General features: G+C 35.6%; 1 protein-coding gene across 1 annotated transcript; it reads right to left on the reverse strand.

The window, feature by feature from the left end:
- Nucleotides 1–12887: 12887 nt before the first annotated feature.
- Nucleotides 12888–13657, reverse strand: LOC132296223 (uncharacterized). The gene is made up of 2 exons (XM_059794434.1): nt 13372–13657; nt 12888–13255 (listed from the first exon to the last, which is right to left on the reverse strand). The coding sequence occupies exons 1-2, from the start codon at nt 13655–13657 to the stop codon at nt 12888–12890; spliced, it is 654 nt and encodes a 217-aa protein (XP_059650417.1).
- Between the last annotated feature and the right edge of the window lie 1826 nt (nt 13658–15483).

Consider the following 15483-nt stretch of genomic DNA (forward strand, 5'->3'; position numbering starts at 1 on the left):
ATGAAATATCCTCCGGAAACAATGTGGCATGGCCACGTTATCTCACTAATTTTTGTGACTATATATATATATATATATTATTTTAATGAATATTATTTATGCATGTTAATATCTAATTAGTTAATTAATACAACTCGCTCAATTAATTTTTTCTCATTTTCGTTAGAATTTATTATGCTTATATATATATATATATATATATATAGTCACAAAAATTCTCATTCTTGGTGGTGTGCCCATTTCATGAGCTCTCTTACTTTCTAGCCCATTGGGTAGAGACCTATTTATTTCTCAAACTAATTAGCAACTTCTCACTATCAACATAAATAATAAAGATTAGTCTGCATAAAGTTGTCATGGTAATAAAGCGCAATTCATTGTACTAGTTATTATTATTGTTTTTATAATGACTACAGACTCAAAAAAAATAATAATAATAAAAAATAAAAATTCTAGAGTTCCACTTCAATATATCAATAAATAAAATGATAAAAATTATCCGGACTATCCCCATACCTCTTCTCCTTCCTCCACCCATTCTTGGACTCTTTTAATTTCATTTTAACATAAAATTTCGTTTCTCATTTCTCACCCCTCTCAATATATACCATCTTTCCTCTCTGCTAACATCTAGATCGCCCTCAAAACATCAAAATGCAAATCATTATAAACACAAAACAAAACAAATGAGGTATGATAATGTTCCATCTGCCGAGAATGGCAATTGTACAGCAATTGCAAGAATTTGATCAAGGGGAGCATATTTTGAATATTTTAAATTTGACGAAGTGATTATGATTTGTGATGTTATGATTGTAAGGTATTCAATATAGCAAATAAAAAATAAATAGAAAATATTAGTGAATATATAATATTTAATGAGTTTCAAGAATGAATTGTTATCTTACTTTGCTAGTTTGACCTTTCAAATTTGAATTTTTGCATATAAAAATATTTTAAAAATATACTATTTCAATTTTTTTTTTTTTTTGGATCTTTTCTACTGTTGTCTTGCCCGATTTTCTCTTCATTAGAGCATCTCCAATGGTAAAAACTAATTTTAGCTGCCAAATCTATATTTTGACAGGTGTTACAGTGCTAAAATGCTACATTTTAGTAATTTTGTTCCAATGATTCATTTCATACAAAATGCTATTTTTTAACACAATCGCTATTCTTTTTCAATTACCATTCCCACCATTCATATTTGCATCAGTAATATTAATATTAGGCACATTCCAAGTCAAATTATAGACATTAGAAGGAAACTAAAATTAAACCTAATTAAAAAGAAACAAAATTTAAAATATCTGATAAAAAAAGAACCAATATATATAAATTTATATATTTGATTCTATTGTTATATAATTTTTTTTATATAATTTTTTTTTCTTTTTCGAAAATTCATATTATATATATATATATGTATATTATATATATTATTATTAAATATATATATATATATATATATCTTTTTAGGGCAAATCATTTCAGCCTCCCCAATTGCCTCCATCTCTATTCTCGTTCTCAACTCTGAACTCCCCTCTCTTTCTCTCTCTCTCTACAACTGCAAACTAGAAAATCTACAAGAATCAGAAGTTGAAAACCCATAGATTTCAGTTTATCTATCTGTCTGCAAGAATCAAAAGATCAAAACCCATATCGGCATATCATTTCAGATTGTTCAAAAACCCATATCTTTCAGTTTACATCGCCTGCTGTTCCAGTTCGAGTTCGCCGTTCGCAAGCTTCAGCCGCTCTCTCAACTCTTAAGCTTGGCCTCTCTCTCTCTACAACTGCTAAATTGTATGTATTTTGTTTTAATTTTTTTTCTATCTCTCTCTCTCTCTCTACAACTGCTAAATTTTTTTCCTATCTCTCTCCCTCCAACTGCTAAATTGTATGTATTTTGTTTTAATTTTTTTTCTAAATCAACAAATAAAGGTCTGTAATTCTTGCTTTGCTTGAAAGTATATGTGTGTGTGTGTGTGGGATCGGTGTTAAAGAGCTACCAAAATAATTTGGCAGTTCTTAGATTTGAGAGAAAATTTGAGATTTTTAAATTTTGAGAAGCCAAATGAAAGGCTATTGGAGACCCTTTTTTTCACCATCTCTCAAATTATAGGTTTGAGAGTCCAAAATAGAAGAGCATCGGAGATGCTCTTAGTGATAGTAGTTTTTGAGATGGTTGGAATTGTTTGGAATTTGCTCAAATTCTTTCTAACAATGTCATGGATACTGCCATTTTAGTCTATAGAGTCGTAGATCAGAGATGAGAGGAAAAAAAAAAAAAAAGCGCTTTGAATTAGTTACTTTTCTTATTTCATTTATGAATACATAGGATGAGTACAATTTTAGAATCATTTTATTCATGAATATATGAATCAGTACTCCGATATATATATATATATATTAAGACAATGGATTGAAATATTTGACCCGGTAAGAATAGCTATAGAATAAAGGACTAAATCAAATGCATTTTTACACCATATGCAGATGGGACATAAATAATTGTCAGAACCAATAATTTTAATTTAACTAAATTTGAAATTTAAATTTCATTTATATCACACGTGGTGTATATATATATATATTCATCAGACCGTGATTATAACATACACAGATTAATTTATTTTTAAAAGAAAAATTATACTTTCTTTATTTTTCTTTTCCTATTTAAGAAAATAAAAGACAAATCCAACTAAATTTTGATCCTACTTCTCCATTCATCATAATGGTTTCAAAAGATCAGTAAAAGAATATGAAATTAATAACCACGTCAAACACTCAAAACCCATATTCCCATATTTGAAGCACTAAAAGATCAGTTACAAATGTAATTTGTTATTCAACTATCACATGTTTCTGTCTCTTCCACTTAACTTCTAATTTTAAATAAACCATTAAATCGCCAACATGGAGACCCTATATGTTTAGTGTATTAGTTTTCTCCAACATGTCATAATCGCTGTGATATTCTCCCCAATTCATAACAAGATGCATGCACAAAGTTTACAAATAAAACTAGTTAAAATGAAAATTTTCATGCAATAAGTGTTTCAAACACAAAATATTTATTTAGTCGTGCTATAAACAACATTTCAAAATAAGCATGAAGACATTTGTGACAGAAATTTTGTTGAGGAGTAAATAATAATTTGGCGATGCTTTTTGCCCACAATTTCCAAACCCTCCATCCAAATTTGTAATTATTATTATTTTTTATTTGGCAAAGCAACAAATTTTATTAAATGGAATAAAAAACAATCCAACTCAACTGCCCTAACAGTGTAACCCAATCCAATTATGTAATTTATAGCTAGTCATTTACTAATTAGGCTGATTAAAAAAGACCAGAAATTTTTATTTGTTTTTGGTGGCTAGGTAAGTACTCACATACACACTAACTTCTAACTTGCAATCGAGTTCTAATAATAAGGCCAATATTTTTCTTTTCCAAAGCTGTGAGGAGGAAACAATGCTTACTTAGAATTTTAAATACGCGAATGAGCATCAAATCGGTGCTTTAGTTTAAAATTTTAATTAAATTTCTTCTAATTACAAATCTAAACCGTCAATTTAGTGCTCCCAAACGTAACACAAAAGTTCTTCTTATTGGAATGCACTTCAAATTCCATCTAGTTGTTGTCTGTTTGGAACAATCATGTTGCAGAATGTTTCATTCCATATTTGCAGATGATCAAAAAATTAGTCTTTTTCATGATCCTTGGTGTGGGGGTGAGACTTTAGCTCACAAATTTAGACATACAGTAATTTTCAGAAAACTAGTTCTCATGATAGGATCTCACCCTCTATGTTTCAACTATTTAATCAACTTTATTTTTTAATCAATTTCATTTTTTTAAAATTATGAGACTTTGATTTCATTAAATGATAAATATAAATCATTAGCACCATTTATATGTAATAATCTCTAAATATTAAGACAATGGTTTAAAATATTAGACACCATAAGAGTAGCTATTGAATAAAGGACAAAATGCATTTTTGCACAGCCTGCACAAGAGTGAGATGGGACATAAATAATTGTTAGAACCAATAATTTCAATTTAACGAAATTTGAAATTTAAATTTCATTTATATTACACGTGTGTGTATATATATACTCATGACAGCACATGACAGCGTGATTATAACATTCCCGGATTAATTTCTTTTTAGAATAAAAATTAAACTTTTTATTTTTTTTTTTCTTTTCCTATTTAAGAAAATATATTCAAAAGATCAATGAAAGAATATGAAATAAATAATCAAGTCAAATACTCAAGCCCATATTTGAAGAAATAGAATATTAGCTATAAATACAATTTGTTATTCAACAACCACCAGGTTACTCTAGCGTCCACTGAGAACCATTAAATCGCCAACATGAAGACACTACATGTTTAGTTAGTGTATTAATTTTCTCCAATATTTCATAATTGCTGTGATATTCTCTCTCCAATTCATAATGAGATGCATGCACAAAGTTTACAAATAAAACTAGTTCATGTAATGAGTGTTTCAAACACAAAATATTTATCTAGTCATGCTATAAAAAACATTTCAAAATAAGCATGAAGACATTTGTGACAGAAATTTTGTTGAGGAGTAACTAATAATTTGGCGATGCTTTTTGCTCACAATTTCCAAACCCTCCAATCCAAATTTGTAATTATTATTATTTTTAATTTGGCAAAGCAAAATTTTATTAAATGGAATCAAGAACAATCCAACTCAACTGCCCTAACAATGTAACCCAATCCAAATATGTAATTTATAGCCTGGTCATTTACTAATTAGGCTGATTAAAAAAGACCAGAAATTTTTATTTGTTTTTGGTGGCTAGGTAAGTACTCACATACACACTAACTTCTAGCTTGCAATCTAGTTCTAATAATAAGTCCAATATTTTTCTTTTCCAAAGCTGTGAGGAGGAAACAATGCTTACTTAGAATTTTAAATATGCGAATGAGCATCGAATCGGTGCTTTAGTTCAAAATTTTAACTAAATTTCTTCTACTTATAAATCTAAACCGTCAATTTGGTACTCTCAAACATAGCATAAAGATTTTCTTATTGGAAAGCACTTCAGATTCCATCTAGTTGTTGTCTGTTTGGAACAATCATGTTGCAGAATGTTTTATTCCATATTTGCAGATGGTCAAAAAATTAGTCTTTTTCATGATCCTTGGTGTGGGGGTGAGACTTTAGCTCACAAATTTAGACATACTGTAATTTTCAGAAAACTAGCTCTCATGATAGGATCTCACTCTCTATGTTTCAACTATTTTCATAGAGTTGAAGTTCAATTAGGATAATGTAGGTGCCACATTAGCCTTTTGAAATGGGAGCAGCAAGTTCTTGGCTGACCTAAAGCTAGAACAATGAAGACAGACAATGAGAATTTCAACCTATGATTTCTACTTCCCTTTCATTAAAAGGAAAGTGGTGAAGTTGGCATTTAGGAAATGGGAGGGTCATGTTGCCTTCAGAAAATAAAATAAAATAAAATAAAATAACTTGCTTCGGTTTCGGACAGGGTGGTCAAAAGCCTTTGGTAAGGGAGATTTGTGGATTGGGCGCTATTTCTATTGAGGAGAGTGAAGGGTTGGAGAGGCCTTTTTCAGAAGCGGAAGTGTTGTTGGCTTTGAAGAGTTGTAATGGGGGATAAATCTCCTAATCCGAAAGGTTTCACTATGAGATTCATTGTGGAAAATTGGAATGTGACATGATGGGCACGTTTGAGGCTTTCCGTTTTCAGGATAGATTTGAGATGTTTGAATGTCACCTTCATTACTCTTATCCTTACGAAAGGAGGCGCCAAATGTTAGGGATTTCAAACCTATTACCCTGTTGGAATGCATTTACAAGCTTAAGGTCCTGGGCCTTAGATTGAGGGAGGTTCTTGATAGGGTTATCTCGAATTCTCAAAATGCTTTTGTAGGAGGTCGCCAGATTTTGGACTCAAGTTCTTTTATTGGTGAGTGTGTCGATTTCAGATTGAGCAGCTGGGTGCTAGAGCTATGTGCAAACTTGATATTGAAAAAGTCTATAATCATGTGAATCGGAAGTTCTTACTCAATGATTATAATATATATATATATACACACACACACACACACACACACACACACATATTTCACACGATATCGGGTGCACTTAGTTGCACATGCACGAATTCTATGGAAACTCTATGATGTCAAATTTGATGAATGATTTGACTCTTCTAGGTAAGCAAAATAAAAAATATATATAAATAAATAGTGATGGATGTATAATTTAAATACCGATGGATAGGAGAATGTTGTTAAATTAACGTACTATCTCATAAGATTAAGATAAGCCTACAGATTACGATAAGAATTAAGCCTATAGATTACGATAAGGATTAAGCTTACAGATTACAATAAGGATTAAGACGACGGTAAGTCTACGTTACATCCTGACCTAAGCCCTATAAAGAAGGGGGCTAATTGACGTTTTAAGGTATGCAATAGATCCTAACTTAATTTCTTGATTTCTCCAGAGAGATTACTCTGTACATGACTTGTTCGTCGGAGCCTACTCCATTAATAACACACCGGTGCCTGTAGGATCACCTTTTCTTCTCTTTGTTCAGGAAGTCAGATCAGATCCAGGTTGCACAGAATCCATCATCAACAAATACAATCATCAAATCTATGTAGTTGCGGACATATTAGCCAGTTAAACCTATATGATGTCCAATAAATTAATGATTTTGACTATCCTTGGTAACTAAAATATTTATAATATGATTAATTGTTCCTTTCTTTTCTTTTTTATTTAACACCAACAAGATAACAATTCATTGAGAAAAAGAAGAACTACAGTCAAGAGATACAACATCTAAGAGCCATTGAAGCCAGACACCCCACTCCAGATCGCCACACTCGGCCGCCAAGGCCATTCTGCTCACTAAATGAGCTACACAATTAACACCTCTAGGAACCCATCCCAAAGAAGACCCCTTACAGATGAGAAACATCATCAAAAACAACATATAAGGCCTCAATCGAAGGCTTAAGCTTCATCATTGGCTAGCAGTCCCCTTCAACAATAACATTTTGATAGCCCCAAAGATGGAGCAGCGAAAGGCATTCTCAGAGGACAAGGCCCTTAGCCAGAGATGACTGCCAACATTAGAAAAGAAAACAGAAGCCATTTTCACAGGCTGCCCAAAAGGATTTCTTAGAATCATACCACCACCGCATAGTTTCCTAGTTTCATTAAAAGCCGCATCAAAGTTAAATTTGAAAAACCCCATAAGTTCACAATAGGAACAATCATCAAATCTAAGTGGTAGCTGGGAACATAATAGCCAATTAAATAGGCCTATGATGGGGGGTTATAATAGTAAAATCAACTCTTAATATATATACCCTTTTGTCCCCACATCTAGCAAAATTTGGCTTTGATTTTTTTGATCGAGTGGGTCCCATATCATGTAAAATTGTTGGCTTGGCCCCCTTAGTTATGGGGCTCTTACTTTCTATCCCATTAGACGGGGACCTATTTCTGAAACCTAATTAGCAACAACTATATACCTCGAATCATAATGTCATCGAATTAAGAACTGAATCTATTTCTGATACCAACTATAACGAAACGGATGTTTCATAATCCAACTCAAAAACTTAAGCTATTAAGTGGGATTAACACCCAACCTATGTATCTTCATTTCACTTCCCATCCGGATCAGATGTGGGACAGACCTCTAAAATCCAGTTAGTAGAGCTCAGAGACCTAAATGGGTGTACCCAAATCCCTTCTTCCCCTAATTTGCAAGGGAAAATACACACACACACACACACACACACACACACACACACACACACACACACACACACACACAGTGTGCATGATAACTTGTATTTTTTAAAAAAATAGTAAAACAAACACACACTAGTTTATATGATTTTATTTTAGGATATTTCAACGCAAAAAAGAGATATGGATATGGTAATAAAGGGCATTTTTTTTTTCAATAAAACCATGAACAATAAAACCCTTTTTCATGGATAAGGTAAATAATATCGATAACATGGCAAACTACTAACACAATCAATTGAAATAAATGCATTATATATATATTAAGATTACGGACCCAAAAAAAAAATTTAATGCTACCCTTGGATAAATAATTGTCAGAAACAATAATTTTAGTTTAACAAATTTTAAAATTTAAAATTCATTTATATAGGCCTACCTGAGATTAAAGGGTTTTTTTTTTTTTTCAGAAAATTAAGCAACTGATATAAATGAAATGTATTCGGAAAATTAAACAACTGATATAAATGTATTCGAAATGTATAAGTACAGTATGGGCCTTTGGCCAAGAAACAGCCCATATAGGGACAAAAAAGAAGCCCAAATTTGGGCCCAAATAAGGGACAGCCCAGAACCCAAACACAAGCTAAATAACCGCAATTAACGGCCTTCAAAGAAGTCAATGGAGGATTTAGCAGACAATCCGGTAGAAGCCCTAAGATGCCACAGAAGCCATGGCCGGCAAAGAGTCAGTCCGGCGACTTCGGCAAAAGCCGACAACAGGAAGGCGACAAATTCCAGTTGATTAGAATGCTTTTGGAGATGAGGCAATTTTGGAGGAATCCCAATTTCAGAATTGAAGTAATGGAGGAGTTGATTTTTGCCAGAACTGTTCTTTGAGATGAGTTCTTCCCTCTGAAGACCCTTTCATTCCGTTCCTCCCACGTGTGGTAGGCCATTGACGAGAGGCACAACTTCCGAACCAAGTTAGTGCCAGTGTTTCTCTTCCAGTGAATGCTTACCCATTGAATTAGATCTTCCCAATTTGTAAGTGAAGAGTTAAATTGCATTTTCCTTTGATAAATCTCCAAATTGGTGAGATGAAACAGCAGTTAAAGAACAGGTGGTTATGCGATTCAGCGGAGATGTGACAGAGAGGACAAATGTTTTGGTGATGAGCTATAGCTTTGCAATCCAAGGTAAGTAGTTTGCATTGGACAGCAAGCCAGAGATTGAATTTCATTCTAAGAATGGTGGGAGAATGCCATACTAGATTGTGCCAAATCACTGGCGGGGGGGGGGGGGGGGGGGGGGAATGCTGAGAGTGATAAAATGTTGTGTGCTTTAAGCTATAGTTGCCATTTGGGGAAGCTGTCCAAAGCATTTTATCATGTGTAGAATGCAGTGGAGGTGGTAGAAAAGCCAATTCAGGTAATGCAGCTAGGATTTGGTTGGGGAAGGACCATGTTGACCCAAAATGAAATGACTTACTCTGATGTCTTGGTTGAATCCAGCATTTATGAGTAGATTGATATGGAATCTTGTGCAAATTGGACCACCTGGAGCCCAGTTATCCCACCAAAAGTAGGTGTCCAAGCCATTACCTATTTTATACCTGATAAGCTGCCTTACAGGATGTCTAAGCTGGAGAATCTTTCTCCTGCTTCAAAAGTATGAGTGTAGGATGTTGAGAGTCCAAAAGTTCCTAGACTTAATTAAATGAGTCTTACACCAGTTAATCTAAAGCCTTCCATTATCATTAGAGTGAAGATCCTAGATGAGTCTAAGGATACCAGCTTTGTTGGAGAGTTCCAAGTTGGGAATTCCGAGCCCTCCTTCTATTTTGGGTCTGCAAACTTTCCCCGAAGCAATCTTGGAACAAGTTGTCTTCAATTCAGGCCCAGACCAGAGGAAAGCTCTGAGAATTTGGTTTATCACATTGATAATTGCCTTTGGAAGTATGAAAATACTTGACCAATAGATCTGAGTTGAGACTAGGACAGCCTTGATAAGTTGGAGTCTACCTGCATAAGATAGGGATCTTATGGTCCAGTGTGAGATTCTGTGAGTAATCTTGTCAAATAGGAGGCTGCAGTGGGAAGATTGAGGTTAGTTGATATTAATGGGACCCAAGGTATTTCACAGGTAGTGAAGTAACCCCAATACCAAGCAAATTAGTGATTAAAGACTCTGTATGGGAGTCAATTCCAAAGAGGAAACACTACTCTTGGAGAGAATGATTGTGAGGCCAGACATTGAGCAAAAATAATCAAGTGCACACTTAAGCACTGAGACTGATGTAATGTCACCATTGCAGATAAAGAGGAGAGCATATGCATATGAGAGATGAGTGATCTTTAGTGGTCTACATCTCCAGTGGTACTTGAAGGCTGAAGCTCTACTCGCATAATCATTGATGATTGAGGACAATACATCCATAATTATGACAAATAGGAAGGGAGATAATAGATCCCCTTGCTTTAATCCCCTCTTGCTCTTAAAATAGCCTTGGAACTCACCATTTATTGCAATGGTGAAGGAAGGTAAGGTGATACAGGCTTGTATAAGTGAGATAAACTTAAGAAGGAAATTGAGGAGTTGAAAACAAGATAGGATAAAATCCCATTGCACTGAGTCAAAGGCTTTGGCTAGATCAATCTTTATAGCACATCTTGGGGGGGAAGAGTCCCTATGATAACCCCTCAGTAATTCATGAGCAAGTAAGAAAGGATCTGTGATTTTCCTCCCTTGTATGAATGCGGATTGTGACAAATCCATAATGTGAGGCAAAGTGTATTGCAACTTGGATGCTAGGAGCTTTGAAATACACTTGTAGATTGTGTTGCAGCATGAGATTGGTTTGTAGTCATGTATGGAGGATGGATTTTGACACTTAGGGACCAAGGCAATGTAGGTGTTGTTTGCCTCTGAAAGCAACTTCCTATTTCTGAAAAATTCTGTGATAGCCTTTGTCACTGACCTTCCTACAATTTCCTATGATTTATGGAAGAAGAAAGTGTTGTATCCATCTGGACTCGAAGTTTTGTCTCTGCTGAGCCTGAGCATACAGGTTTTGATATCCAATTGAGAGGGAATCTCATCCAAAAGACAATGAAGGTGATCTGGAATTTGTTTGCTGAAAAATTGTTGTAATCCTGGGATGGTATGTGTAGCTGGAGGAAAAGAACCAAGGAGGCTTTGGAAGTGTGTCACTATCTCAGCTTTAATGGCATCCAAATCTGTTAACACTTGTCCAGCATCTGTGGTGAGTGAGACAATCTTCCTCTTGTTGTTTCTGGATGATATTGATTTGTGGAAGAAGGAGGAGTTACAGTCACCAAGTTTTAACCCAGTCATTCTAGACTTCTGCCTTAACATGTTTTCTTGTAAGTTTGCCAACCTGAGGTATTCTGTAGTAAGAGATTTCTCTATCATCCTTAGGTTTGAATCTAATGGTGAGTTGTCCAAATCATATTGGCAGAATCAAGTTCCATCTTCACTGCTTGTAGCTTGGAGTCAACATTAGAGAATATTTTTTTATAGTTGGATTTGAGGACTTTTTCAGCAGCTTGAGTTTTTGGACCACTTGATACATAGAGGTTCCTTGGATATAGGTACACCATACTTCATGGACTAAGGGAATAAAGTTAGGGTGAGAGGACCAGGCATTGAAGAACCTGAAAGGAATGCATCTTTTTGGGATGTTAAATTCTATGGTTACAAGGATGGGACTGTGATAAGAGATCCCTGGTGCTAGAAAGCTGCACTCAGATATTTGGAAAGATGAATTCCACATTTGATTAACCAAGGCTCTATCTAAATTTTTGGCAATACATGTTAGACCTAAGCTTCTGTTACACCAAGAGAAAAGAATTCCATTGTATTTCAGGTCTTCCAATTCTGCTTGTTGAAGACACTCTTTGAAGTTAGTCATTGCTGGACACCACCTCATTGAGCCACTATGTCTTTCATTAACATGAGGGACTGCATTGAAATCTCCCATCAAGAGCCAAGGAGAGTGGGAAAAAATACCTACATGGTGAATAATACTCTCCCAAAGTGACTGCCTCTCAATAACATTGTTAGCAACATAGACAAATGATGTGTAGAAGGAGATATTGAGCCCTATAATTGAAATATTACAGTGGATAGCATGTCTATCTGAATGAAGGACAATAAGATCAATTATATTGGGATTCCACATTACCCAGACTCTGCCCAATTGGGAGAAATTGTAACTGTGAACAATTAACCAGTTGGGGGCCAAAAATCTATGAATTGAATCAATATTTTGAGGAGACACCTTTGTTTCCAAAATTGAAACAAGTTCAAGCTTCTTGTCAAAGATTAGCTTCTTAATCTCTGACTGTTTAGAGGATTAATTTAACCCTCTAATGTTCCAAGTAAGGAAAGAAAACATTGAGGGTGGAGGATATGGGAACCTCCAAGATGCCAATGGTCAAGAGGTTGACCCTTAGACATCAATTCTGAATTGCTACAAGACTTTCTTCTAGCCACTTTTTTTATGTTTCTGACTTCAATCATGTTTTGCTTGGATTTGTAGGTTGTTTGGAGCATCCAGCTTCATTGAGTGAAGAGTTAATCTTCAAGTGTTTTGCATGCTTCAATGTGAGTTTACTGGCTTGTGGGAATGTGAATGGGGAGGTGATGTTTTGGCAATGGTTCTTAACTTTGGGGCTTGGGGTTAGTTGATGGGTAGGAGAGTTATTTGTGCTTGAGAAATTTAATTTCTTAGAGCATAGGGGTGTATGGATTGGAGTATGTATGTCAGGAGAGCCTGCAGAGGTAGGGCTATTTTGTTGTGAGGAAGAGTATCCAAAGGTGTTAGGAACCATTGAATGGGGGGAGGTAAGGCTATTTTGTTGTGAGGAAGAAGTTGAGTTAGTGATGGTGGTGGTGATTATTGGGTTATTTTCATGAGGAAAGTTGGTTAGTATAGAAAATTGGTTGAAGGGTTTGTTGACTGGTGATTTTGCTGGTTTTCCATGTTGTGTAACTGATGGACATCTCTTCTTCTTCCTGATTGTGACCCATTCTGTGCTTGGAGGATAATCTGTTGGGCTGTTGTCCCTTTAAGGAGGGCATTGAACATCAGTGGGATTGTGCTGGTTACATCTGTCCTTCTGAGGAATGCTGCTGTTGTCAGTGGGATAAGTAATGCCTTTGTTCTTTTGTTGTGGAAGTTTAACATATTGAAGAGGGCAGTGAACTTCAGTGTGATTGAGCAGATTACATTTGGAACAAAATTTTAGGAGCCATTGGTATTCAATTCGAATTTGTTCTATGCTGCCATCTTCCATTTTCAGCTCAACCTCAGATTTGAGAGGTTTAGTGAGGTCTAGGTTAACACAGACCCTTGAAAACTTGAGCTTGATCCTTCCTTCAGTAGCAAGATCTGCATATAGAGGCTCCCTCACAGAGCTGGTAATGTAACTAAGGCCTTTGGCAGTCCAGTATTCCGTAGGTACATTATAGAACAGGACCCGGGAATGCAGGTTGGGTTATTTGAAGCAGGTTGTTTTTGTTGGTTTCATCTCAACAAGGAGAATGGATGACCAGCAATTGACCAAGGGCCCAATAAGAGGACATTGTTAGCTTGAGTTGTGGATTTGAATCTGAAATAGTATGTATTCCCTTCTCCAAGAATGGTATATGTGAGTCCGTAGGATCCCCAGAGCTTTGCTGCAGCAGTTTGAATTACCTTGAAGGGGATTCTTTTATGGATTGATACCCCAACAAGGTGAGATGATGACCAAAATTTGATTATTTCCTCTACTACCTCTTTTCGGGGAACAATGAGGTTTGGAGTGCTTGGAGAAGGAGGGAGGAACTCAAATGTCATTTTATCATTATATTGTTTGACCACATCAGTCCATGTTTTTTGGTGTTGGATAGTAGAAGGATTAAGTGCATTGACATTATCTAGTGGAGGTATGGATGTATTTTTGTCACTTGTATGTTGTATAATTGGTGGTAGTTGTAGAAGTGAGGTAGAAGGTATGTCATTTACCTGCTGGATTATTTGTGGTGGTGGTATAGGTCCATTGGATGGGTTGTCAGAGATGTGTTGTGCTAATGCTGAAAGGGGTAATGGGTTGGCAGGTGGTATGATGGGTGAGTTTGGTTGGAAGTCAGTAGAGGGGAATGGTTGTATCTGTGGAATTTGAATAGGTGGAAAGTAGGATGTGGTGTTTCCATTTTTAGCAATGTGTAGGTTGTTTGTTTGTGAGGTGTGCAGAGGGGGTGAGGTAATAGCATTTGAAGTACAATTCAAATTTGAATTTGAATTAGAATTAGAATTCAAACCTGGTCCCCTTTTGCCGGTGTCTCTGCCAGGTGTGGTGGTGGCTGCTGGTGCAGCTTCTTATTGTTGTTGCTTCGGTAGCTTGGACTCTGCAAGTTCAGACCTTAGTTCAGAGATGATCTTTTTGAGCCTATTGTGCATTTCCAGAGCTCTTCCAAGGTTTTCATCCTTCCACTCAAGTTGCTCTTGGAGTCTATCAATTTGGTGAGCAGGGGAAGTGTATAATAAGGGATTAAAGTTCCTTGGTAGGTGCTGATTTCCTCGGGAAGTGACTGTGGTTTGCTGTTGAGAGTGTGGGTGTGGAGCTGGGGATATGTTGATGAGAGGGTTGTGTGTAGTAAATCTTACTGGGTTGATTGGGGGGGGGGGGGGGGGGGGGGGTGGGAGGAATGAACATGAGGTTGGCCTGAGATTGAGGAGGGGATTGGAGGATGGTAGATGTGAGTGAGTAATGGTGAGTTTTGTTGCTTCTTTAGTGGACATTTTGGTGGAGGTGATTTTTGTTTGGGGAGGGGTTGCTGTTTGTTGGGGTTGAATTGTTTTAGACGTGGGGTTTGTTTGGTTGTTGAATTTTGAAGTTTGGTTGGTAAAGGGAGCTGCTGATTCTGATGGAATGGAGGTTTGAGGTGATTTGCAATGGGGTTTCCAGCTGATGGAGGTTTCAACTGGTTTGAGGTTTTTGGCTTGTAGAGAAGTTTCATGGTTCTTTCCTAAGATCAATTTTCATGGTTTTTTTTTAGATTAAAGGGTTGCACATGATATTCATGTCACTGCCATTTGTTTTTATTCATGGATGGGGAACAGATTAATTTGTTTGATGATAACATGGGGAACAGATTAATTTGTTATAAATAGTGCAGAAGACTCTAGTTCCCATGGATGGGGAACAGATTAATTTGTTTGATGATTATCACTTTGATGATAACATGGGAAACAGATTAATTTGTTATAAATAGGGCAGAAGACTCTAGTTCCCATGATGGGGAACAGTTTAATTTGTTATAAATAGTGCAGAAGACTCGAGAGAACTAGAACACCTCTATATAAATAGCTTACTGCATTATAGTTTTCTCCAATATCTCATATAATTTTCTCCATTAGTTTTCTCCAATATCTCATTTACAAATGTCTTCAGGCTTATTTTGACTGAGATGTTTATGTCATGACAATACTAATTGCTTTATGTCACTTTTAAAAGCTTATATGTCGTTTTATGATTCGTTAAAATCAATATTTCAAATTCATGTAAGAATTTTCAAAAAGAAGGTTTAAATCAACAACTATTTTATTGTACATCAAATTAATCACCTTCCAAGTCATTATCGGGCATGACTAGATTTAAATGTGCATACAGAAAAAGAAAA

This window comes from Cornus florida, unplaced genomic scaffold, assembly GCF_030987335.1.
Source record: "Cornus florida cultivar Cherokee Brave unplaced genomic scaffold, ASM3098733v1 CherokeeBrave_3.0.0_Hap2_Chr02, whole genome shotgun sequence".
Classification (NCBI taxonomy): domain Eukaryota; kingdom Viridiplantae; phylum Streptophyta; class Magnoliopsida; order Cornales; family Cornaceae; genus Cornus; species Cornus florida.

Coding starts and splice junctions, on each gene's coding strand:
- LOC132296223 (XM_059794434.1), bottom strand. CDS start 13,657: ATGACATTTGAGTTCCTCCCTCCTTCTCCAAGCACTCCAAACCTCATT. Junction 13,256..13,371: donor GGGCCCTTGGTCAATTGCTG/GTCATCCATTCT, acceptor GGACTGCCAAAG/GCCTTAGTTACATTACCAGC.